The sequence below is a fragment of the Pipistrellus hanaki genome, assembly GCF_964339955.1.
Source record: "Pipistrellus hanaki genome assembly, chromosome: 5".
Lineage (NCBI taxonomy): Eukaryota > Metazoa > Chordata > Mammalia > Chiroptera > Vespertilionidae > Pipistrellus > Pipistrellus hanaki.
Genome location: NC_140507.1, coordinates 18,286,608 through 18,309,646, shown reverse-complemented (window position 1 = coordinate 18,309,646; position 23,039 = coordinate 18,286,608). Strand labels below are relative to the sequence as shown.

At 45.9% G+C, this 23,039-nt stretch overlaps 1 protein-coding gene across 3 annotated transcripts in view; it reads right to left on the bottom strand.

Moving 5' to 3' along the window:
* FAT2 (FAT atypical cadherin 2) overlaps window positions 1-23,039 on the bottom strand; it is a 65,545-nt gene that overhangs the window by 8,403 nt on the left and 34,103 nt on the right. For all 3 annotated transcript variants that reach the window (XM_084884037.1, XM_084884039.1, XM_084884038.1), the window contains exons 10-20: window positions 17,884-21,942; window positions 16,711-16,907; window positions 15,525-15,678; window positions 13,055-13,288; window positions 11,081-11,464; window positions 9,417-9,631; window positions 8,288-8,425; window positions 7,554-7,697; window positions 7,049-7,246; window positions 4,518-5,328; window positions 1,344-1,489 (exon numbers count right to left, since the gene is read on the bottom strand). In XM_084884037.1, coding sequence (XP_084740163.1) covers window positions 1,344-1,489; window positions 4,518-5,328; window positions 7,049-7,246; window positions 7,554-7,697; window positions 8,288-8,425; window positions 9,417-9,631; window positions 11,081-11,464; window positions 13,055-13,288; window positions 15,525-15,678; window positions 16,711-16,907; window positions 17,884-21,942 — 6,680 coding nt within the window. The remainder of the gene's footprint in view (window positions 1-1,343; window positions 1,490-4,517; window positions 5,329-7,048; window positions 7,247-7,553; window positions 7,698-8,287; window positions 8,426-9,416; window positions 9,632-11,080; window positions 11,465-13,054; window positions 13,289-15,524; window positions 15,679-16,710; window positions 16,908-17,883; window positions 21,943-23,039) is intronic.

Genomic DNA, 23,039 nt, shown 5'->3' with positions numbered 1-23,039 from the left:
TTGGTGGCAACTCTATCCCTTCTAGTTGCTCACGACAAAATCTTACTCCTTGCTTCCTCTCTCAGCCCTTATTCAATTCATCTGGAAATCCTGTTGTCTTTACCTTCAAAATCTATCCAGAATCTGAACTCTTCTTCCCAGTTCCACTGTCATTGCCCTGATCTAAACCACAGTCATCTCTCACCTGAATTATTGCTTCTTTGTCTGGGTCTCTCTGCTTCTGTCCTTGTCCTTCCCAGGTCTATTCTTAGCAGAGTAGCCATGAGGATCCTTTCTACACATGTTAATTCTCTGCTCAAAAGCTTCCGAGGCCCTCCATTTTGCTCAGAATAAAAGCCAAAGTCCTTAAATGGCCTGTGCAAACTATATAAATCTGCCCCCGTTTCATTACATGCTGACCTCAACTCCTACTACTACTGTCCCTTTTGCTCACTTCTGTCAAGCTGTACAGACCTCTGGCTTGTGCCTTAAGCATGTAAGGAATCTCCTGCCAATTACTATTCTTTCGACCTAGAATGCTGTTCCCCCAGCTATCTAAGCTAACTCCCTCACCCCCTTCAAATTATTGTTCAATTACCACCTCAATGAAACCTTTCCTAACCATTTTATTTAAAATTGCAACTCTCCATACTCCCGATTGCCCTTCACCTTCTCCCCCCTCCTTTAACCCAAAGCACTTATCACATTTGGGCAAAATCTATAATTTTCTGAGATATTATGATTATTGTCAGTCTGCCCTGTAGGATGAAAGTTCTAAGGGCTTGTTTTTTTTTAATCTTATTCGCTGATGAGACCCAAACACCTAGAACAGAGCCTGTCACATAGCAGATGCTCAGTCAATATTTATTAGATGAATTAAATTCTAACTAGCCCAAGTCTAGTTCTCTTTGTCAGAGTGGGAGACTGAAATGTGTGCTAGAGGTGTTAAAATCAGGAAGGTACACCGAGACTTTCTAGATGACATAAGCAGAAGGACTGAAAGGCCATTAGCAAGGAAACTTATTTTCTTCCATGTAATGTAATCTGTGTTTGTCATCTTGAGTGCCCCAGTGGTAAACACTGTTTTATTACTCAGCAAAAGTGATAAAAGCACCAGGGCCAGGTGGCCACACCCACCTCTCTTTCTATCTTCAGAGACTCTCTGTTAACCCCTAGAACAGCCCGACATCTGTTGTTGTACTTGGACATATATCTAGGTGGGGTGGCTTTGGCCATCATGACTGGAAAGTCTCGTGTCCTGACCCAATAGTCAGGGATTTCTTTGCAGAAATTAGCCTTCTTGGCCATGCTCATGCTGCCCCCACCTCCCAGCCTGGCACATTCCCATGACATCGGGGCCTTACCTTCAGGGAGACATACACTGTCCCATTGCTGAACAGGAGAATGGCCTGTGACTGGAGTGTTTTCAGACGGAAATGGATATGCCAGTTCTGAGCCTCTGGGAGAGTGTACCGCCCGAAGCTCTGACCACTGAACCTTGCAGCAGTACCTGTGAAGCAACCAGATGTGTCACCTCCATGTAAAATGGTCCCCATGGAGCCCTGGCACTGATTGTCTCGTTCAACCCTTGGGCGGCCAGCAGAGTCATTGCTCATTTAATAGACGGAAAAATGAGGCTGGGGGTTACTTGTCCTGGGTCACACAACAAAACAAGGGCCATCACCCTGCATACCCTCCTTTGGCCCCAGGAACCAGCCTGGTCAGAAGCGTGAGCTCACACCATTAACAAAGCAGGAATCAAGGCAGAAATATAATCAAGTGTGTGGAAATAAAAATGTCTATTATACATAGTTTCTGTGTCATTTCTATGTCACTTGGGGAAGAAGGAATTAGACTTGGAGAGGACTTTGCATATCTGTGTGATTTCAGGAACACCATATGGTTTGTGTGTTTTTTTGTTTTGTTTTGTTTTTTGGTTCTTTTCTGCCTCAAGCAATCTCCCTCATTAGGAGTGCAACCATTTGGGTAGGCACTTCCCAAATGAAATGCCACTGAGAGGCCAGGAGACACTGTGATAGATCGTGTGGCTAAAACTTCTGCATTACTTCCAACTCTGGGCAGTTGCACAAGGAGTCTAAGCTTTCACCCACACTTGATTTCTCAAGCTCATTTGGCCATGGAACCCTCTTATGTGGACCATCTACCCATAGTCCTTGGAAACTGCATTCTGTGGAACCCCCTTTGGGAAATGCTGTGCAATCTTAAGCACTGCCCTCCTGAGACTCTTTAAACTCCACCCTCCCCAGAACTGAGTTCAGATATCAATTCCCTGTGAATAGGCTTATCGTTGTCAGGGGGAGGGGTTAGTGGTACAGACCCCGAGACCTAGGGAAGAGGAGTTGTTGAAGAGGGAACAAGGCCAAAAGGGAAAGGAAGAACCCAAAAGCCTGAGGCATTCGGGATTGCAAAATCCTAAGAGGCCGTCATAGTGTAGGTCAAATCCTCCCTGATGTTGGCAATTCCATGTGGTAGCTCATTATTGGCTGGGTTATTGAAGGTAATCTAGGTCAGGAATTCCCAAACCTGGCTGAATATCAGCCTCAACTGGAGTCCTTTAAGATACGGAATACCAGGCTCTCCCCGCGGAGAGTACGGCTCAGTGGTTCTGCTGGCACACAGGAGCCTGCATTTTCAATCTCTCCCCAGAATGGCTGTAGCAACTGGAAGAGGAGCCAGGGGAGGTTTCTGTGCTAGTCGTGTTCTGACTCTGGATCTAGGTTCTGGTTACACCTGTGTATTTTGGCTTGTGAAAACTTGCTGAGCTGTACACTTATGACACAGGGATCTTTCTGTATGTCCTAGTTCCATAAGGTTAAAAAAAAAATCACCCAAAACTTCTGTCCAAGTGATTCTGGTGATGTGTGAGCCTGCCCATCTAGATTTCTTAAAGTGTAGTCCTTGGACCACTGGCTTCAGCATCGACTGAGGTGCAGGTTAAAAATGTCAATGCAATGAAAAACAACAACAGTGACCCCCCCAAAAAAGCCCACAGAAAATGCCAATGCCAGGCCTTACCCAAGGCTTTCTAAATAAAAGTCTGGAGGTGACACCAGGAGCAGGTCTCTTTAAAAATACACTGCCTGGGTAAATTTGCACAATCTTAACTTTTTGAACCTCTGCTGTCTGATGCCAGATGGTCAAGAGAGAATCTTCAGCCATCATTTTCCCTGCAACCCACTCTGGGGCAAAGGATATAGAAAGGAACCCCTCACCCCGAGAATAGCTCACCTAACCTAAATCCAGTGGGCCCAGAGAAAGTCCACAAATCTGAGAAAGAATTCCCTAGTGCAAACCAGGAAGGTAGGCCATGCCAGGCAGGGGGCGATGGTGAGGTGGGGCAAGGCCATTCTCTTTCTGCCAATGCTTGCATGTATTGGTCTTAATGCCATGGCGCTGGGTGAAGCCAGTCAGAAAACTGAGTTCATAAAGAGATGGCCAAAGAGCTCAGGCTTTAGAGTGGGATGCACAGGTATATGAATAACCAGTCTGTTAGAGGCTACAGTTTCAGACAAACCAATCTATAATAATAAAAGCATAATATGCTAATTAGGCTGGACATCCTTCAGGACAAAGCCAGGGCTGCGAGGGAAGCCGGGTCCCAGGTGCCAGAGGGAAGCCGGTGCTGGGCAGCCAGGGGAAGGAAAGCCTACTCTTGCACAAATTTTGTGCATCGGGCCTCCAGTATAATATAATCCCCATTCTTCAGTTCCAAATATAGATGGAGCTATGACCCTGCTTCATATGCTTGTGGTAATACTGAGTTTGGGTAACCTACACAGAGCCTGGCACATAGCAGAGTTCTCATAGCAACAGCTGCTATACTGAATGACAGCTGCCACTCATGGGGTGCTCATAATGGGTCACCCAGGTTTAAGTGCTTTCATCTTCATAAGTAATTTACTCCCCAAGCCAACCCAAGGAGGCATAATTTTCATTATTTTATGGATGGGAAACTAAAGCCCAGAGGATTTTAATAAATCCCCAAGGTTACACAGCTAGTAAGTGACAGAGCTGGGGCTTGAACCTGAGCCATCTAGTTTAAACCTTGATGTTGTAACCAGCAGGCTACGGTAATAATAGTAGTAGTATTAGGAACTGTTGTTTATGGACCACTTTCCATATCAGGTGCTTTTCTAAGCAAACACTTGCTATTTTATTTCTACAACAGCCCTAAGGCACAGAGAAATTAAGTAATGTTCCTGAGGTCATGTGGCCAGCAAGTGGCAGAGCTGAGATTCGAACCCAGGAAGCTTGATACCAGAGTCTATGCTTTTAACTATGATGCTAAACTGCCTCTTGTATTACCATTGTTTTCAAAATTCCAACAAGTGACCAGGAATAGGGTGCTATCCTGTGACTAGAGTTTGTGAGGCCACACCTGCCTTCTAGGAGTCCCTGGTCTTTCACCTAAAACTTCCCTCTCAGTATCCCACAGACCCTCCCTGGGATCTCCATCCTGAGAGTCAGGCCGATGGAGCCCGCAGTGTTGACTGCCCTGGGGGAGGCCCATTCCTTACCGTTGCAGGTGCAGTTCCCCTCCAGGCGGTGCCGTGGGGTTAGGATGCTGAGCCTGGCTGTGCTGTACGTGGGCCCCACCCTGGGGTCCAGGTGCACTGTCTCTTGGCAGATTTGACGCTGGCAGCTTGGCCCCTGGCAGGGCACCACAGGCAGGGCTGACCTCATCTGAATTCCCACCGAGTGCTCCATTTCCTTGGCTGAGTGAGCGATGACGGTTGCCAGCTCCTGCAGCTTGTGGAAGGTACCAGAATGCCCCTCGAAGACCAGAAGCACATCCACCCCAGCTGTGGCCTCTGCAGGCTGAAGGCTGGCCAGGTGGATGTTGGCTCTTTTGATGTCCAGCTTGTTGCTGAGGAACCTCTGCAGGTTCCTCCAGTGGTCACTCACCAGCTCCTCCGGGGTGACCTGGCGGAAGCCCATCCACATGCTCTGCTGCAGAGCCACCTGCCCCGCGTGCCACACGTGGATGTGGACCCCAGCAGTGGTGGTGAAGGTCCCGTCGCTGACTGTGACGTTGAATGTGTAGCGACCCTCAGGCAGTCCCTGGGCAGCAATGATCTTGCCGTCGGATGCACCCACTGAGAAGCGCCTGCCCAGGGTCTTCTCTTCTGCCAGGCTGTAGGTCAGCATGTCCTGTGGATCTCGGTCTGTGGCATGGATTTTGCCCACCATGCCACCCTGGAACTCTTCCTCCCCGGTGGTGATAAAGATCTCCAGTGGGAGGGCAGAGGGTGGGTAGTGGCTCCGCTCCGTGACGTGGATGCTAACAGATGTGGAAGATGAAAGGGGCGGGATGCCACTGTCTGATACCTGTGGGCGAGGGAAGCAGGCATTACCTTAGGACTGTGGCCCCAACAGGCTGCCTGCCTCCGTGGGGAATCACTCTCCCTAAACCCTTCCAGCCACAAGATCCACCTCTTTCCTCTTGAACTTCTCTCATTGTCTAAGTGAGTCATCAAAGGTCTCTTAGCGAGCCCAGTGTGCATCTCTCATGGCCCCCATCAGCCACAGGAGGTTCTCTCTGGGATTCCCTTTTACTCTGTGATTGGGCTCAGGGTTCAAGCGAGCAATTGTTAAGTGCCTTCTACGGGCCAGGCCCTCTGCTGTGATCAGGAGAAAAGAGGCAATAAGTAAGTTGCCAAATAAACCAAAGGATGTCACTCTTGGGCAAAGTACTATTGAGGAAATAAATAGCGAAGTGACAGAGACATCTGAAGATTGAAAGACCTAAGTTAGATCAGGTGGGAGAGAAGGCCTTTCTTCTTAGAGGAGGTAAACTTGACAAGATGAGAAGAGGGGAGGACAAGATGTGACAGACAGGGAACAACTCTCCAATAGGAAAGAATGTGGTGTGCTTCACAAAACAGCAAGGGGCCACCATTGCCAGAGGAGTGGGCAGAGCAGAAGTTGAGATGAGAGAGAGAAAAGCAGGGACCCGGTCGCTGATGGGCAGAGGAGCACAAGGTGGCATTTTATGGGAGAGCCATAACATAAAATGACTATTCCCACCATTGCTCACAATGTCTGACCACATTGACACATCTCAGGTCACTGCAAGGTCTTTTCCAATGCAGGACCTTCCTGTCTGTGACACTTTCCTGCCCACTTTTCACATAGTTGGCTCCTCAGGTCTCGTCTCAAAATGTCCCTTCTTCATGAGGGCAGCCACCCTATGGATATGTATCATCCTGTGCCTTAGGAGCTTCTCATCACTTTCTTTCTTCATCTACTCATTGTTTTCCTCCACAGTTAGAATCAAAAGCCCACAAGGGCAGGAATCATTCACTTCTTTCCCCATTACTTAAAGCTAGCATATGGTTTGGCTAATAATAGGTGCTCAATAAATATTTGTTGAAAGAATGAATGAATGAATGAATGAATGACTAGTTGTCTGGCTGAATGGATGAATACATCATCCTGAACCCAGAGTAGTTCACAGAATATCAGGGTCCACTAGACTTGAGATTTAGGAAAAGGATTTGGGGAGAATGAAATGAGAGAGTAGTTTTTGACCACCATCTTGGCCACTATCACTGGGTAATTCTCATTCAACCCATAGCAATAAAACCCAAATCCCATACACATATATATGTTCTCTCATTTGACCCCATACCAATTCTCTGGGGTAGGTCTTTAACAAGACCTGAGGTTCAGAGAGCTGTCCTGACCAACCGTAAGGAGTGATAGCCAGGTTGAGGGTGTTCTGCCTGGGAGAAGAGCAGAAATTAAGAGCTTGAGTCTTTGGGTCAGAGCAATACACCTCTGCCACTTACTAGTAGTATTACTTTGAGCCAATCAGTTAACCTCTGTGCACCTCAGTTATCACATCTATAAAGTGGGGTTATATTAACACCTACCCTAGAGCATGTTGTGAAGATTTAGTGCAATTATGCATGTTTAGTACTTAGCCCAGTGCTTGGCACATAGTAAGAGCTCTTTGTTTTTTTATAATAATTGAAGCAGGGTAGTGTTTTTGCCAGCACATTTATTGTCCCTATTATCACCGCCACCGGCCCAACACACCTCTCACCTCGATCTGAAGCTGATACCATTCCTGGACTCTCCTGCTCAGGTATGTGGTGGTCACCAGCCATCCATCTGGGGTCACTCGGAAGGCAGAGCCGTCATTCCCCTTGGTGATTTGAAATGAGTAGGGGGGCCCATTCTCTGGGGAGTCTGGGTCACTCAGGATCAACTGCAGGACTTTGCTGCCGATGGGGCAATTCTCCTAGACCAAGAGTAACAGGAAATCAAAGAGCAAAATGAGCCCCAGTTCTTCCTCTCACAGTTTTCTGCACCCCCTTTTCTGGGATGTGTCCTCAGCATTCTGGCTGCTCCCAGGCCAGAATGACCCTGAGCTGTCTGTCATTCATGCATTTTGCCTGCTTGTGAGTTAGTTGCTGACTTTGTCAATCTAGACCAGTGCAAGGTCACAGCCATTGTGCAGGTAGACTGATACCAGTGGTGAGCACTCTCTTCCAGGAGGGAAGTGAAGGGAGGGTGGGTTCCGTATGCCTTTGGAAGGTCAAGCATACCTGAACAGAGGTGCTGTAGTTGAGCTGGAAGAATCTTGGTGGGTTGTCATTGACATCAACCACTTGGATGGCAATGTCTGTGTCCTCATGCAGTGGGGGCCGCCCGCTGTCTGTGGCTCGGATCCTCAGGGAATAACTAGAAACCTACATAGCAGGATGCCCAGTGAAGAGTTAGCAATGAGACCCTTCAATTCCACCCCCTGATTTATCATTAATGTTTTCAGAAAAATAAGATAGAAACACTTCCTGTGTCCATCCCCCATTACCCAACCATGACATTTTAGGACCTAGGTTCTGGAATTAGGCAGAAATACTTAATTTCCAAGTAAACCATTTATTAGCTGTGAAACCTTGGGAAAGTGACCAGACTTCTGTGAGGATGATATCAGGACCCACCTTGTTGGATTATTTTAAGGACCAAATGGCACAGTGAATGTAAAGCACTTAGCAAAGTTCCTGGCACAGCGCAGGAGCTTGATAAATGATAACTTGTTATAATGATCTGATGATCCTTGGCCAATGGTGAGAAGCTGGCCTGAGGGAAGGTTAAGGGTCATCAGTCCCTCTCCTGCCTCTGGCCTCAAATGCCATAGAGGCCTCACTGAGAAAACAAGTGAGGGCAGGTCTGGAGAAGTGTTAGGATGGGGTGTTGACCACAATTCATACTCTGGACCTGTAGCAGGGCTATAATCTGCTTTGATGAGCTCAGCTTGGGCCCCTCCCACATGACTTACCTGTTCCCAATCCAAGGCCTTGGCCACCTGTAGCTCTCCCTTCTTGGGGTCAATGGCAAAGTGCCCGAGCTGGTTCCCTCCTATCAGGCTGTAGGTAATGGCACTATTTAGGGGCCCATCTTCATCAGTAGCTGACACCTGCAGTGGAAGGGGGTGATGGTTGTGAATTGAGGACAAGAGGGACCAAGAAGGAATCTTGACCTCTGGGATATAGGGATAACAGATATGTCCCCTCTACAATGACTGGACCACAGCCATCCTTGCCAAAGGAATCTCAGTATTTATATCTTCGTATGGACTTCAGCATGCCATGGTTCATTCATTTATCCATTCATTAATTCATTTACTCATTGACCCATACCAATAGGCTGTGAGGTCCTGTGCTAGGAGATAAGGAATGTGGCAAAAGAAATATGCTCACAAAAAGCTTAATATCTAATTTTATGGCTGATTCTAACTTGTGGGCAAAATATGATCAGCTTTAGAAAACACGGTGATAAATTCCATCTGGAGAGATTAGAAAAGGATTCATGAAGCCTTGAAGGAAGGATGGCTTCTGGGAGTAGAGCCCACATTCCAAGCAGAGGAAACAATGTGAGCCCAGAGGTGTGAAAGTGCAGAGGATGCGTGGGAAAAGGTACATCCTCCAATGTGGTTGGAACATAGTGTGTATGTCAGGGAGTAGAAGGAGATAAGACTAGAAGCCAGACTGAAGAAGGGTCATAGGGAACCTTGACTATGAGCATAAAGAATTTCACTCATGCATTGGGAACAGTTACACGCTTAAGATGCAAAGAGGTGTTATTTGATGTCCTCTCCTTCCCCTCCTATACGAACACTCCCTGTCATGCACTGTCACTAGGCCTTTCTCAGGCTTTGGAGCCTCTAATAGTCTTCTGGGACCTCTCCCGAGCCCCATTCCACCAGTACTTGATCTAGATCTTATTAAACATGTCCCTGAGACATTTTGTCTTGGGAAGCAGTTTGATTGAGTGGCTGCAGTCAGAGTCAGGTCTGTAGTGTATTAATTGATAAAGTAATTCATGCTCATGGATGACCAGGAGAGAGAGAGAGATAAGAGTGACCCCAGAGTCTAGGTCCCCCAAACAGCAAAATTGTAGATCCTTACTGTGAGCACAGTGTCACCCACGATGGCATTCTCTAAGACCCTCGTGCTGTACAGATCCTGGGGGAATCTCGGTTGGTGTTCATTGATATCGGTGATGTTGACCACAACTGTGGTCATGTCCCCGAGGGAGGAAGAACCTTTCCGGCTGCACTCGATGGACAGGAAGTACTTGGGGTTTGTCTCAAAGTCCAGGCTTTTGTTGACGTACAAGATCCCTGGGGGTTGAGGGGACAAAGGAGAGGGAAGGTGATGAGAGCATTGAGGCAGTTGAGAGCATAAAGGCAGAGGGTTGAGAGGCCTTGAGCCAAATCCCAGGAGAGGCAGCTCAATAGGGTTAGGTACAGATCTCCTCCATCACCTCCTTCATCCTCTCCTTCTTCAGCTTTTCCCTCAGTTCCTCCATCATCTCTCATCCCCTCTTTCACCTCCCTCTTTATTTACACTCCCTCACTACCTCCATTTCCTCTCATTTTTCCTATTTTTGTTCTCAATAGCAATGTTTCCCTCATTTATTTCTGTAATATTTCATTGACAACTCATTAAGTTTGAAGTATTAAATCTACCTATATTAGATCTAAGAGTGATTCCCATTTTGTAGGTGAGTTAACTGATTCTCTTAACAGCTAAGTGATCTGTTCAAACTCACTCAGCTAGTACACAACAGAAGTTAAATTATAAAGAGCCATATAATACACAAAGTTGTTCAATAGATTGTTAGGACATAGACGTGTTATCCTGAAAATCAGAAAGTAAAAGAACAAGGTTTTTCCTGCCATTCCTAGATAAGCAAATAGTTAATGGTGGAAAACTCTTCTTTATAAACAAATTCCAGTTAGTACATGAATGAGGAATGATTGGATTAGAAAACCACTATTTTGCAGTTCCAAATTGAATAATATACCTAGGCAATAATCATCAAAGCATGCTAAAACCCTTAGAGGAAGAACTGATGAAGAGCTCTATATTGGATGAATCAGGCTGACAACCCCAAGCTCATGGTCAATCTTAACCTCAGAAAAAAGAATTAGTCAGCCTATGGGGAGGACTCGCATGGGTATAGGTTGCCCTGGGAACCTCTCAGGCCCTTCCATGGAGCCTGATTTAGATTCTTCAATGGCTAGGAGCAAAGAGAGGAGACAGTTTCCTAGTTAGATATCTCTCTCTCTCTCTCTCTCTCTCTCTCTCTCTCTCTCTCTCTCTCTCTCTCTCTCTCTCCTCCTTCCCCCGCCACCATCCCACTATCCCCCCTCTCTCTCTTCACTAGAATACGGAGAAAACCAGGGGTGCCAGGATATTTGGGGAGGGCTCTAGGAAAGAAGCTGGCAGCCTTGTCCTAGACTGTTAAGCCCCACATTTCACTGTTTATACCTCTGCAACCAAGAATGGAGGGTGGCCTCAGCTGAGTCTGAGCTGAAATCTTGAAGCTGAAAACTGGGAGGAGAGTGGATTGATGAGAGTGCTGGGTTGAGGTGTAGGAGATAAGGGAGGCTGCCACATAAGCTGGCCCTGGGGTGCAGAAGGGACCTGGTACTTGGAGAGATGCAGAGTAAGAAAGGGCCAAAGAGTTAGAATGGGAAGAGTTGTGTGGGGCGCATATGCTCTGTATGTGAGGAATCCAAAATTCCCCAAGACCAGGGGCAGGGCTGCCTCCAGCGCTCTCTCACCTGTGCGGGCATCCAGGCGGAACCTCCCCTGCTCATTCCCGCTGACCATGCGGTAGCCAGTCTTCTCAGACCCCGGGCGGGTGAGGGTGGACAGCTGCAGCACCTCCATGCCGAGCAGGGCGTCCTCGGGCACCTGCACGCTGTGCTCCGTGTTCAGGAACACGGGTAGGTAGTCTTCGAGGCCCACCACGGACACCGTGACGGTGCCCAGTGTGGACAGCGGGATCGGGGTGCCCAGGTCAGAGGCACGGACGGTGAGCTGCAGTGCCGCCTGCGGCCCGACCCGCAGGGGCTTCTCTAGTCGGATCACACCCGTGGTGGCTTCGATGGAAAAGTGGCCTTCGGCAGAGTCCGGCAGGGAGTAAACCACCTGGGCGTTGGCGCCTGTGGGGGAGACCGAGGGCATTTGGGCAGTTCATGGTAAACGGGTGCAAGGTCAGAGGATGTGTCCCAGGAGTGTGGTGGGATTGGAAACAGGTGACTGGAGACACTAGGGCTCCTCCACCCTGAAAGGGAAGGTTGGGGCTGAAGCAGTTAGGGGCTGAAGTCGCCACCTTCTGGTCTTGGAATGGCTGTCATGGGCTAGGGTCTGGGAGATCTGTGTGGCCACAGAGGCAGGAGCAGGACTAATGATTGTCAGCTTCAAATAGGTAGCACTTGATCGTTATCTGAGATACCATGGAAGGAAGGGCTGCCTAGGAAGTAGGGAGCTTCCTGTCCCTGGAGGTGAGCAAGCACTGGCTAATTGAGCATTTGCAGTGCCTTGTAGTCATTCATTGCGTTTGCACTATTTGCCCTTCCTACCTCCTCCCTCCCCCCCTCCCCTCCTGCCAAATCTCTCACCAAGCTAAAGCTCACTTCCTCTAGGAAGTCTTCAATTTACTTTGCTGGGGTCAAACAAAAGAGAATATTTTGATCCCACTTTTATCATCATCATCATCGTCATATCCTATGGTGATCTGATTATTTTGACCCCAGGGCATTTTTTTATCCTACCTCAATTATAAAACTTGACTCGAGAAAAATTAGACACATACACACACACACACATAAATACATACTGCACACATACATGACACCCCATGTATATGTGTGTGTATGTGTGTGTGTGTATAATCACAATAAAACACTTGATGGCAGAAGCTATTAATTGGCACAATATGGAAAAAATACTCCCAATGATTCCAATATGCCTTGTAAATTTTAAAAGGAAAATAATTAAATCTAATGAAAATTATGTCATTAAAATTAAAATGTAAGATATTGAAAAGGATTCCACATTATTGTATAGAAAATTGATCAAGGAATTTAGTGCCCCAAATTCCTTTCTTATAGCAAATCAATCAGAGTTAAATAATTCTGATTGGTATACTTCAGATTAAATTAGTATGCTTGCCGAAACCGGTTTGGCTCAGTGGATAGAACGTCAACCTGCAGACTGAGGGGTCCCGGGTTTGATTCTGGTCAAGGGCATGTACATTGGTTGTGGGCACATCCCCAATGGGGGGTGTGCAAGAGGCAGCTGATTGATGATTCTCTCTCATCGATGTATCTAACTCTCTCTCTCTCTCTCTCTCTTCCTCTCTGTAAAAAATCAATAAAATGTATTAAATAAATAAATAAATTAGTATGCTTAAGATTTCACTTCTAGGAATATATCCTTTAGAATAATCAACCCAATAAAGGACATTCAAAATGTCCTTGAGGTTCAATGGCAGGATTGAAAGGACTCCAGGTCTAAGTGGCAATGAGAAACAATGAGGTTAAAATGCTCCATACCAGCCTCAAAAAATTGCCAAAATCTTTTGTCATATAGCACTGAGGTATACAGTTTGTGGATATTTTCCACTTGTACGTGTCCATTAACTCAGTGAAGAGGCACAGTCCTTACCAATCCCAGAGCAACACACAGAGCCAAACCCTCACTCAAGGTGACCCCATGAGCAAATGGCTTCCAACCCTTCCTGTTCTCACCTTGGTCTGGATCCCGAGCCAGTACCACGGCCACAGGGGTCTTAATAGTGGTGTTGTCAAAGACAGCCACAGCACAGTGGCTGGGGAAGAATCGGGGGGCGTTGTCATTCACGTCCTCCACCTGGAGGGTCACATCTGCTTGGCAAGATTGGCCGCCTCCATCCGTCGCCTTAGCAACAAGGCTATACACATCCTTCCTCTCTCGATCTAGGGCTGTGAGTGTGGTCAGCACCCCTGTCCAAAGAAATAACAGCAAGTGAGCTTTCTGGGGGGGAGGGGGGAATGTAATCCTAATGCACACCTTTTAGATACCTATGTGAGACAACACCACCCATACAGCTTTGACCCAGGTATAAGAACTCAGTCCTGTGTATGGACATTTAGAAAAGAAGGCCGGCCTACACGCCCCTCGGCCTCCCCTCCCCCCCATCCCCCCGAGCCCCAATACCTACTCACTTCCCTAATCCTCTCAAATACACTCCACCACCACATCACCAACTTGACATCCACACCAACAAGCTGCAAGAAGCGTAACATTTCAAAAGAGCAATTTCTAACAACACATAACTGTGTTTACCCTTTAGCCCACAATTTCACTTCTAGGAATATATCCTCTAGAATATTCAACCCAACAAAGATATTGTTTATAATAGCAACATACTGAAAACATCCTATATGTTTTTCAAAAAAGGACTGGTTAAATATATTATGATTTAGCCATATAGTAAAATACTGTGCAACCAAAAAGGGATTATAATAGAGCTTTATGTATTGTCTTGCTAATTTCTCCAAGATATTGTTATATGCGGAAAAAAAAGCAAGTCACAGAACAGAATTCTATATAGAGATTTTGGAGATGCATGGAAAACCAATCTGATAGACTATACACTAAGGGTATCTTAGGGGAAGAGGCTAATTATTATGTAGGCTTTCCAATTTCTGCATAATATACGCCTACATTGTTTGAATTTTTGTACAATAAACATGTATTATTTCCATATTGAGAAAAAACAGCCCCCCCCCCCTTTGTTTTTTACTCCACTAATCATCCTGCAGCTGAACAAACAACAGCAGAAAGAGATCAGGTAACCCGCCTGGGGTGACTCAGCATTCCCATTCTAGAGTCAGGAAGGACAATGTTGTCTCCTGTCTATTCAACCAGCTTCCTGGAACACCACTCTCACCGCCACCTCCCTGCTCAGGAATCTCCAAGGGTCCTGGTTCCAAGCCAACTGTTGGCAGCTGGCCCATCGTGACCGGGCCCTTCTGTGCTGCCCATCCCCACACTCTCTCCTACATCAGGATAGGGATCCTACCTTTGTGGGCTGCTCTTCCAAAGGAAGCAGACCCCACCCTATCTTTACCAGACTCTCAGAGCCCAACCTCTCCCAGGGATTCCCAGTCTGTCCTTCAGGACTTTCAGCTTCCTGCTCTCTGCTTTGTCCCTTAACTAATGATATTGACAATGGCAACCACATCTGTTGAATTCTTATTGTGTGCCAGACCTGGGTTAGGTTTCCACATACTTTATCTCTGATCCTTACAATATTACAGATTTTATCCCCAGGCTGCAGATCTTTGACCTTGACGCTCACCTGCATAAATCCTTCAGTGGCTCTAAAGGTGGATTTGGAACCCCTGTCCTGAGGGTCTTATCCTTTGCCCTGTCTCCTCCTCTCTGTACACCAGTTTCTGGCCCTCTATCAAGTCCTCTGTGCACGCTCTTTTCAAAAACCAGGTCTGTATAAATTCTCCTTCTGTCTCAAATGTTTGTCCCTACTACTTACTACTCTTTTACCCCATGACTAACTCCTCTATATCAAGTCTCACATAAAATGGCCTTTCTTCAGAGAGCTTTTAGTTAATCGCCTAAGTCAAATTCTCCTATCAAAACTCTCCTTAAAACCCTGCATTTTTTTCTTAACTCAGCACATTGCAAGCCACTGATTCAATGACTGACTTTCCTAATGTATAAAAGGCCAGGGGCCATCACGACCGAAACAACTGGATGGGTGACTGAACACAGGCTGCATGGGGTGACAAGGCTGATGATCGGGGTGGGGGTGGGGGCAGTTAGGGGCAATCAGGAAGGCAGGCAGGTGAGCAGTTAAGAGCCAGTGGTCCTGAATTGTGAGAGGGATGTCCTGGGGATCGGACCTAAACTAGCAGTCAGACATCCCCTGAGGGGTCCTGGGTTGGAGAGGGTGCAGGCTGGGCTGAGGGGACCCCCCTCCCCCATGCATGAATTTCATGCACTAGGCCTCTAGTTAGATTATAAAGCCTGGATCATTATGTGCCCAGTATCTAGTTCAATGCTCAGCACATTGTGCCAGTATACATGTTTGCTGAATAAATGGATGGATGGATGGATAAGTTAATTCCTGTTTCTTTCCCCAAGGAGCCTACCATAATACTGGGCACTTGGTATTCAATAAATAAATGGTTCAATGCTGTAGCTCAGGAAACCCACCTGTATGAGGATCTAGTTTAAATTCATCTGCTCCAGGACCATGCAGAGTATATGTGATCTGAGCATTGGTATCAGAGTCCAAGTCTGTTGCAGAAACTTGCAAAATGAAGTGTCCTGGAGATATATCTTCACTGACTTTGCCAGTGTAGAGAAGCTGGAGATGGAAGACAAAGAAGAGGGGAATTATGGGAGATTCACTTAGATCTAGAGAGAGGCAGGGTGACACAGAGAGAGACAGAAACACACACAGAGAGTTTAGGGTTTAATTATATGAGGCCCTTAGGGAAATATCTCATCAAAATGTAACTGCCCTTGCCCTAGCCAGTTAGGCTCAGTGGATAGAGCATTGATCTGCGGACAGAGGGTCCCAGGTTCAATCCCAGTTAAGGGCATGTACCTCAGTTGCAGGCTCCTCCCTGGCCCAGGCCTCAGCCCTGATCAGGGCATGTGCAGGAGGCAACCAATCAACGTGTTTCTCTCATATTAATATTTATCTCTGTCTTTCCCTCTCTTCCATTCTCTCTAAAAATCAATGGAAAAATATATCCTCGGTGAGAATTAAAAAAAAAAAAAGTAACTGCTCTGTCTGTATGTTTGTGAATACCTGTAACCAGGAGGAGGTTATTTGTGTTGGTATGTATTACCCATGAATAAGTGGGCATATACTATGCACATGTGAGCATGGGGGGCAGTGTAGTGTGTCTCTGGAGGCAGGTCTTTATGGATGCATTTGGTAAGAATGATCCATGCTAACAAACTAAGCCATGGAAGGGGCTTCCCATTTGGCATGGCAGGTTGTGTTTAGAGAATGAAGAAGTTACTTTATTTCTGGGCATGTTTTGCGGAGAAATAGTCCTTTGTAAGGCATGTAGGGGCAGAGGTATAGACCCTGGGTTCTAAAGAGCTTGATGACATCCCTATGGGAAGACCAAGGAATTACTTAGAACAGTGGTCGGCAAACTGCGGCTCGAGAGCTGAGGTTTGCCGCTCTGTTGAATAATGAATTTGCCCACCACTGACTTAGAATGATCCCTGCTCAAGGCACTAGTTTGAGGCCAACTGGGGAAAAGCAAGGACCGGTGTAGTCAGAATTGGCCAGTCTCAGAGACGGTCCCCTGAGTCGTACTCCTTCCTCTTGCGCTTCCCTCCAGCTTCCCACCCACCCAACTCCTCACCAGGCCTTCACCTGTGAGCACTGAGGGCTGTTATCATTGATGTCCAGGACAAAGATCTCCACAATGACTGAAGCCTGGAACTTTCCATCAGAAGCTGTGATTCTGAGCAAGTACTTGGCTATGTGCTCACGGTCCAGGGTTTTCCTTGAGAAAATACTCCATTCATCTCCCACTTGGCTGATGCCAAATTGGCCCAAGGGATCTCCCTCTAAAAACATGAGACAGAGAGTCCAGAAGTTGAGCAACTCGAATGAACCAAGCTTTATGCCACAGGTGGCTGCACACCTAACACTTTTAGAATTGCTGGCCCTTAACTAGGGATTTACCATTCTACATTAAGTCATTTATTTGTTGTTATTAAGCATAACCATGTCTTCCAACTTCATGGGCCACATGCATAATTGAATTATTAGTGCAGAAACACCACTCCAAAATATGTGCCTACGGCAGGTTTCTTATTTTTTGTTTTGGAAGGAATTGGAGGAAGTTAAAGGGAAGACATTTTAATTCTATACAAGAACCTTCTAGTATCTATTCAACAGTAGAGGGGTGGAAAGTGACCAATAATACTAAATGCTAAGATCTTATTTTACAGCTGATGACACAGACTAAGTTGAGGGCCAGATGATTACTAGGTTTGCTTCTGAGTCATCTTTCCTTGACACCATTCACTGGTAGAAGAGATGGGTTTCTGAGGTTCTAAGATTCCGGAGTTCTAAGATTCAACTATTCTAAGAGTTGATAATATTCTATTATTCAGAGATTTAAAAACTTTGTGTTTTTAAGAGTCTAATATAAGAGGACAGCATTATATTTCCCTACGACTTGTGGAGTATTGAACTGTTGATGCCTTCTCTATCTACCAGAAGCTGAGAACAGTAACTCATTTCTATTCTATCTATGCCAGCTAAAGTAATAAGAGATCCTCTTTGCAAAGCCCTTTCCAATTTATAGGGTGCTCTCAGAATTTTTTCAAGTTACATTTAACAGCATCCCTGTTATGGGAATGAAAACAGGCATGTCAAGTCTGTAGATGGAGCAATGAGGTTCTGGGAGGTTCAGTGATTTACCCAAGGTCACACTGTTAGTAAGTGGCAGAGAAAGACTTAAACCTATGTCTTATGGTGACTCTCACTGGATTTCAGTGCATCCCATTGCCTCCATTCCAAGATAGGTATTCTTACCTGTGATATAGCAGGTAACCTGTCTGTTCTGCTCAGAGATATCAGCATCAAAGGTTTTAAGAATGGCCACTGGTTCTCCAGGTTCACTGTTCTCAACCACAGATCCTCTGTAGTCTTCAGAAGCAAATTGGGGAGCATTGTCATTCTCATCTGTAATGGAGACTTCAACCAGAACCTGAGAAGATAGCTGGATGGTCCGGCCATGATCATAGGCTACCACATAAAAGTGGTAGGTCTGGCGGGTCTCACAGTCAAGTTCCTGGAGTGTGGTGATCCAGCCAGTCTCACTGTCAATGGCAAAGAGCTCATGGATATTACTATCAGGGTCCACGGGCAGTCTATAACTCACCTGGCCATCCTTCCCAGTGTCCTGATCATTGGCTGTCACTTGAATGACTGCAGTCCCCACTGGCATATTCTCAGTGAGGATCGCCTTATATGGATCAGCCTCAAATATAGGCCTATTGTCATTGACATCCTTCACTTGGATGTTGACAGACACCAAGGAAATCAAGTTAGTGTCATTGTGGGGGCAATGTGCCATCAAATCAATCTGGTACCATTTAGTGGACTCATAGTCCATGGCCTTCCTCACCTTTAGAGCTCCTGTGTTTCGGTCCAAGGAGAAGACACCATCCCTGTTGCTCTCTGGTGTGGTGCCCTGCACTAGACTATAGATGACTGGATCTTGAGCTGCTACTGCCTTGACAGAACCAATTTCAGACCCTTCTGGAAGGTCTTCAGATGCAGAGAAACTATACAGAGGTTCAGAAAATTTGGGCAAGGATACTTCATTATCAACCACCTGAAGTCGTAACAGCACCTGAGAGTTCCAGTGAGGAGGGCCTCCATCTTGGGCTTTGATTTTTAAGTCAAAAACCTGATTTTCCAAGCCCACCAGGCTCTCTTTCACTTTGACCACACCAGTGGTTGGGTTAATGTCAATGATTTGTTCATGCAAATCCTCTATTGAGTCCACTGAGTAGGTGACATCTGCATTTCGACCTTCATCTGCGTCATAGGCCAGTACCTGAATAACTGGGGAGTCTTTACTGACATTGGATTGAACGGACACTGTGTACTCAGAGGCTTTGAACTGTGGGGCATTGTCATTTTCATCTGTGAGGATGATCTTCACAGTACAGAAGCCCACTTTTCCTCCTCCATCCTGAGCCATGACTTTAATAGCAATGACTCTTTCTGTTGAATTTTCTCGATCTAGTTTCTTCAGAGTAGTGATCTGGCCACGGGGGTTTATAGAGAACTTCTCACCTGCTAGTTTATTGATGATGGTATAATCTACAGTGCCATAGGGGCCACTATCTTTATCTATGGCTAGCAACTCAATCACCTTAGTTCCTACCTTTGCATTCTCTGCTAACTCTGCCTCATAAACATGCTGCTGGAACTCTGGGTTGTACTTATTGGCATTTGTGGTGTTGATATACACGGGCACAGTTGCTCGGAAGACCCCATCAGAAGCACCTACCCTCAAATTGTAAGAAGAGTCCAGGTGCTTTTTGCAAAGGTTTAACATAGAAATTATTCCTGAGGAGCTGTTAATGGAGAACTGCCGGTCCTGATTGCCAGAGAGAATCAGGTACTGTAGACGAGAGGTGTCCCTGCTATCAGGGTCAAGAGCTTGGACTTTGAGAACCAGGTGTCCACAGGTTGCCAGCTCACTGACATTGGCTTCATACTGAGGTTGCCTGAACTCTGGAGGGTTGTCATTGATGTCAGACACACCGACAACCACAAGGGTTTCCCCAGTGAGTGGAGGGTTTCCTCTATCCATGGCCCTAACCTTCACATGAAAGTGCTGTTGGGATTCATAATCCAGCTCTTGAACTGTGGACATCTCTCCTGTGCTCCCATTGATTTGGAAGAATTTGGAAACATCCGAGCCATCCTCTACAATCTGATAGGAGACATCACGGTTCTGCCCTGAGTCCTGGTCAGAAGCCAACAGTTGGATCACAGGTGTCTGCGCAGGCAAACCTTCTGAGATCGAAGTGGTGTAGACCAATTGGGAGAAAGTGGGAGGATTATCATTGACATCCTCCACCAGGACTTCCACAGTGGCTTCAGAAAATGACCCCTGAGCTGTGTCTGTGGCTCTGACTGTGAACACATGTTTGGTCTTAGACTCATAGTCCAAAGGGCCTGTTACTGTTAGCACACCAGTCTTAAAGTCAATGGTGAACAGCATCAAGGGCTCTTCCTCCACAATGTTGTAGATGAGTCGAAGTCCCTCTGGACTCCGGGCCTGGGTGTGGAGGATTGGGGTATATAGTGTGATATTTTCAGGCACTCTGACTTGATAGTAAGGACTCTGAAACAATGGGTTCGATTTATTTCTTACAATGACAAGTACCTCTTCTGTAGTCTGGAGGGATGGGGTTCCTCCATCCTGAGCAATGACTTTGAGGTGATACTTATTTAAAGCTTGATAATCAAAAGGTTTCTTCAGTGATATGTCCCCAAGATAGGGGTCAATTCGAAAATATGTGTACTCTTCTGCAAATGCATATGTGACAGCACCATTTACCCCCAAGTCTTGGTCACTGGCAGATACCTGAAAGATGACATCCCCTGGCTCAGTGCCATCTTGGATGATTGTGTAATAAGGCAGATGCTTAAATAAAGGGTGATTATCATTGACATCTTCAACAGAAACTATGACCAGAGCCTGAGCCACCCGTTGAGGGGTCCGATTGTCCCTCAGTTCCACTGCCAACTTGTGTATGTCCTGTTGTTCTCGGTCAAAGGCCACACCTCTTGTCTGCAACACACCTGCTGACTTGACCATACAAAACATATCGGTGCCATTTAAGAGGGAGTAGTAAAGGGTGTCATTCAAATGATTGCCCTGGACCCCAAAAATCACCAGTGCCTTTCTGTCTTGCAAATTCTCCTTGACTGTTGCCCTGTAAACATTCTGGTCAAACTGTAAGCTTGTGTTAAGAGCTTGTGTCAAAGAAATTTTTACCTGTGCAGTATCTTGATACAAGCCATCAGAAGCCCTAATGGTGAGCTCCCGGGAGTGTCCCAGGAGAACAGGATTCAACACAGATATTCGACCATCAATAGGATGGATAGCAACAGCTTCATCGGCATTGCCACTTTTGATGCTATAACTGACTTTGGAGTCATCATCGCTGGCCCACACCGTGAGGATCTCCATACCCCAATGGACAGGCATCACTATTGCTACTTCATATATCTTGTCTGAGAATTTGGGAGGAGAGTCATTTACATCTCTGATATAGATGATGACCTGAGCAGGCCTGGGTGCAAATAAGATGGGGCTTCCTTGGTCATGGACATAGATGCTGAATTGCAAAGAGGGCATGCTCTCATAATCCATCTCTGATATGATGGTTAGCGTTCCCATGCTGGGATCAATTTTGACAAACTTCAAGGCCTCCTGTTCCAAAATTTCATAGACCAACAAGGAATTAGATTCTTTGTCTCTGTCAGAGGCTCGAATCACAAAGGGGCTATTGTTTTCATCCATGATCATGCTGTACAATGGAGCTGCTTCACTAATTTGGCCCACAAAAGTCGGCCTTAAGAACATGGGAGCATTGTCATTTTCGTCAATGATGTAAACAAGAACCAGGATGTCAGTAAATGCTCCCACCATATTGCAGCCTCGGATTTTCAGCTGGTAAGATGAAATTTTCTCATAGTCCAAGTTCTTCTGGGTGGAAATGAGGCCAGAATATGAGTTCATAGAGAATACACCATCCTTGTTTCCCTCTCTTAACTCATAGGTAACTTCCGAGGAGCTTGTAGCCGAGACAAGGAGGATTGGGGAACCAACAGGGATTGATTCAGGAATCTCTACGAAGTACTCGGCTTTTGAAAAGATGGGGGCGCTGCTTTCTGAAGGGTGGACATGAATGATCACTGTAGCCAGGTCATGCCACCGTGGGGAGCCTTGGTCTTCCGCTTTCACTGTCAAAGTATACCGGGCATGATTTGTCTGATTAAGTTTCTGGGCTAGAGTGATGATGCCTAGTAGGGCATTGATGTTGAAGAAACCCTCACTGTTCCCTAAAACAAAAGATAAGACAAATTGAATTACACCTTCAAGAGGTACCAACTAAGCTTTCTACATTGGTAAAGAGACTATTACACAAAAGTTGGACAGGGCAAAATTCTCATCCCATGTCACATGGATTTAGTTATGATATAATAATGTATTATACATATATAATAATAAACTAATATTATGCTCTATGAGGGAAGAGAGCAAGTCATATTCATCTCTGCTCCTCCACAGCATCCAACTTGCTAAAGTATTAATTATTATGAAAGGCAATTATTGTTAAATATCATTCATTATGAATTATTAAACATTACAAATTATTAAAATTAGATACTAGATGTTATCATTTTTGTTACATTAATTACCTATAATTAACACTTATCAGTAATAGCAATAATCCCTGGCATTTGTAGAGTATTCTACAGTTTACAACATGTATTAACATACATTTTCTCTTTCAATCTTTACAAAGGCTTTTTGGCATATGTAATATTATCCAATTTTTGAGATGAAGAAAATTACCTAAGCGATACAAAATCATGATGTGGCCCTTAGCAGGAAATGAAAATTACTCCTAAAACTATGCCATACATCCTATGAAGTATTATAGGTCCCTTCTATTGTATAAGCACAAAGATATTCTATTTTTAAATGTTGCATGTATTTATAAGCATCCTCTTTGTGTATTGTCATTGGTAGGTTTATATAATATACTAGAGGCCCGGTGGACAACATTCGTGTACAGGGGAGGGGGGGTGGAGGGGGAGTTACTTAGCCTGGCCTGCACCCACTCGCAGTTTGGGACCGCTTGGGAGATGTCCACCTGCCAGCTTAGGCCTGCTTCCCACAGCAGGGAGCGGGCCTAAGCCAGCAGGCAGACATCCCCCAAGGGGTCCTTAGCGCTGCTATGAAGGTAGGAGAGGCTCCCACCACAGCCACTGCACTCATCAGCTATGAGCCCGTATTCTGGCTGAGCGGCACTTCCCGTGGGAGCACACTGACCACCAGGGGGCAACTCCTGCATTGAGTGACTGCCTCCTGGTGGTCATTACACATCATATCAACCAGTAGTTCTGTCATTCAGTCAATTTGCATATTAGGG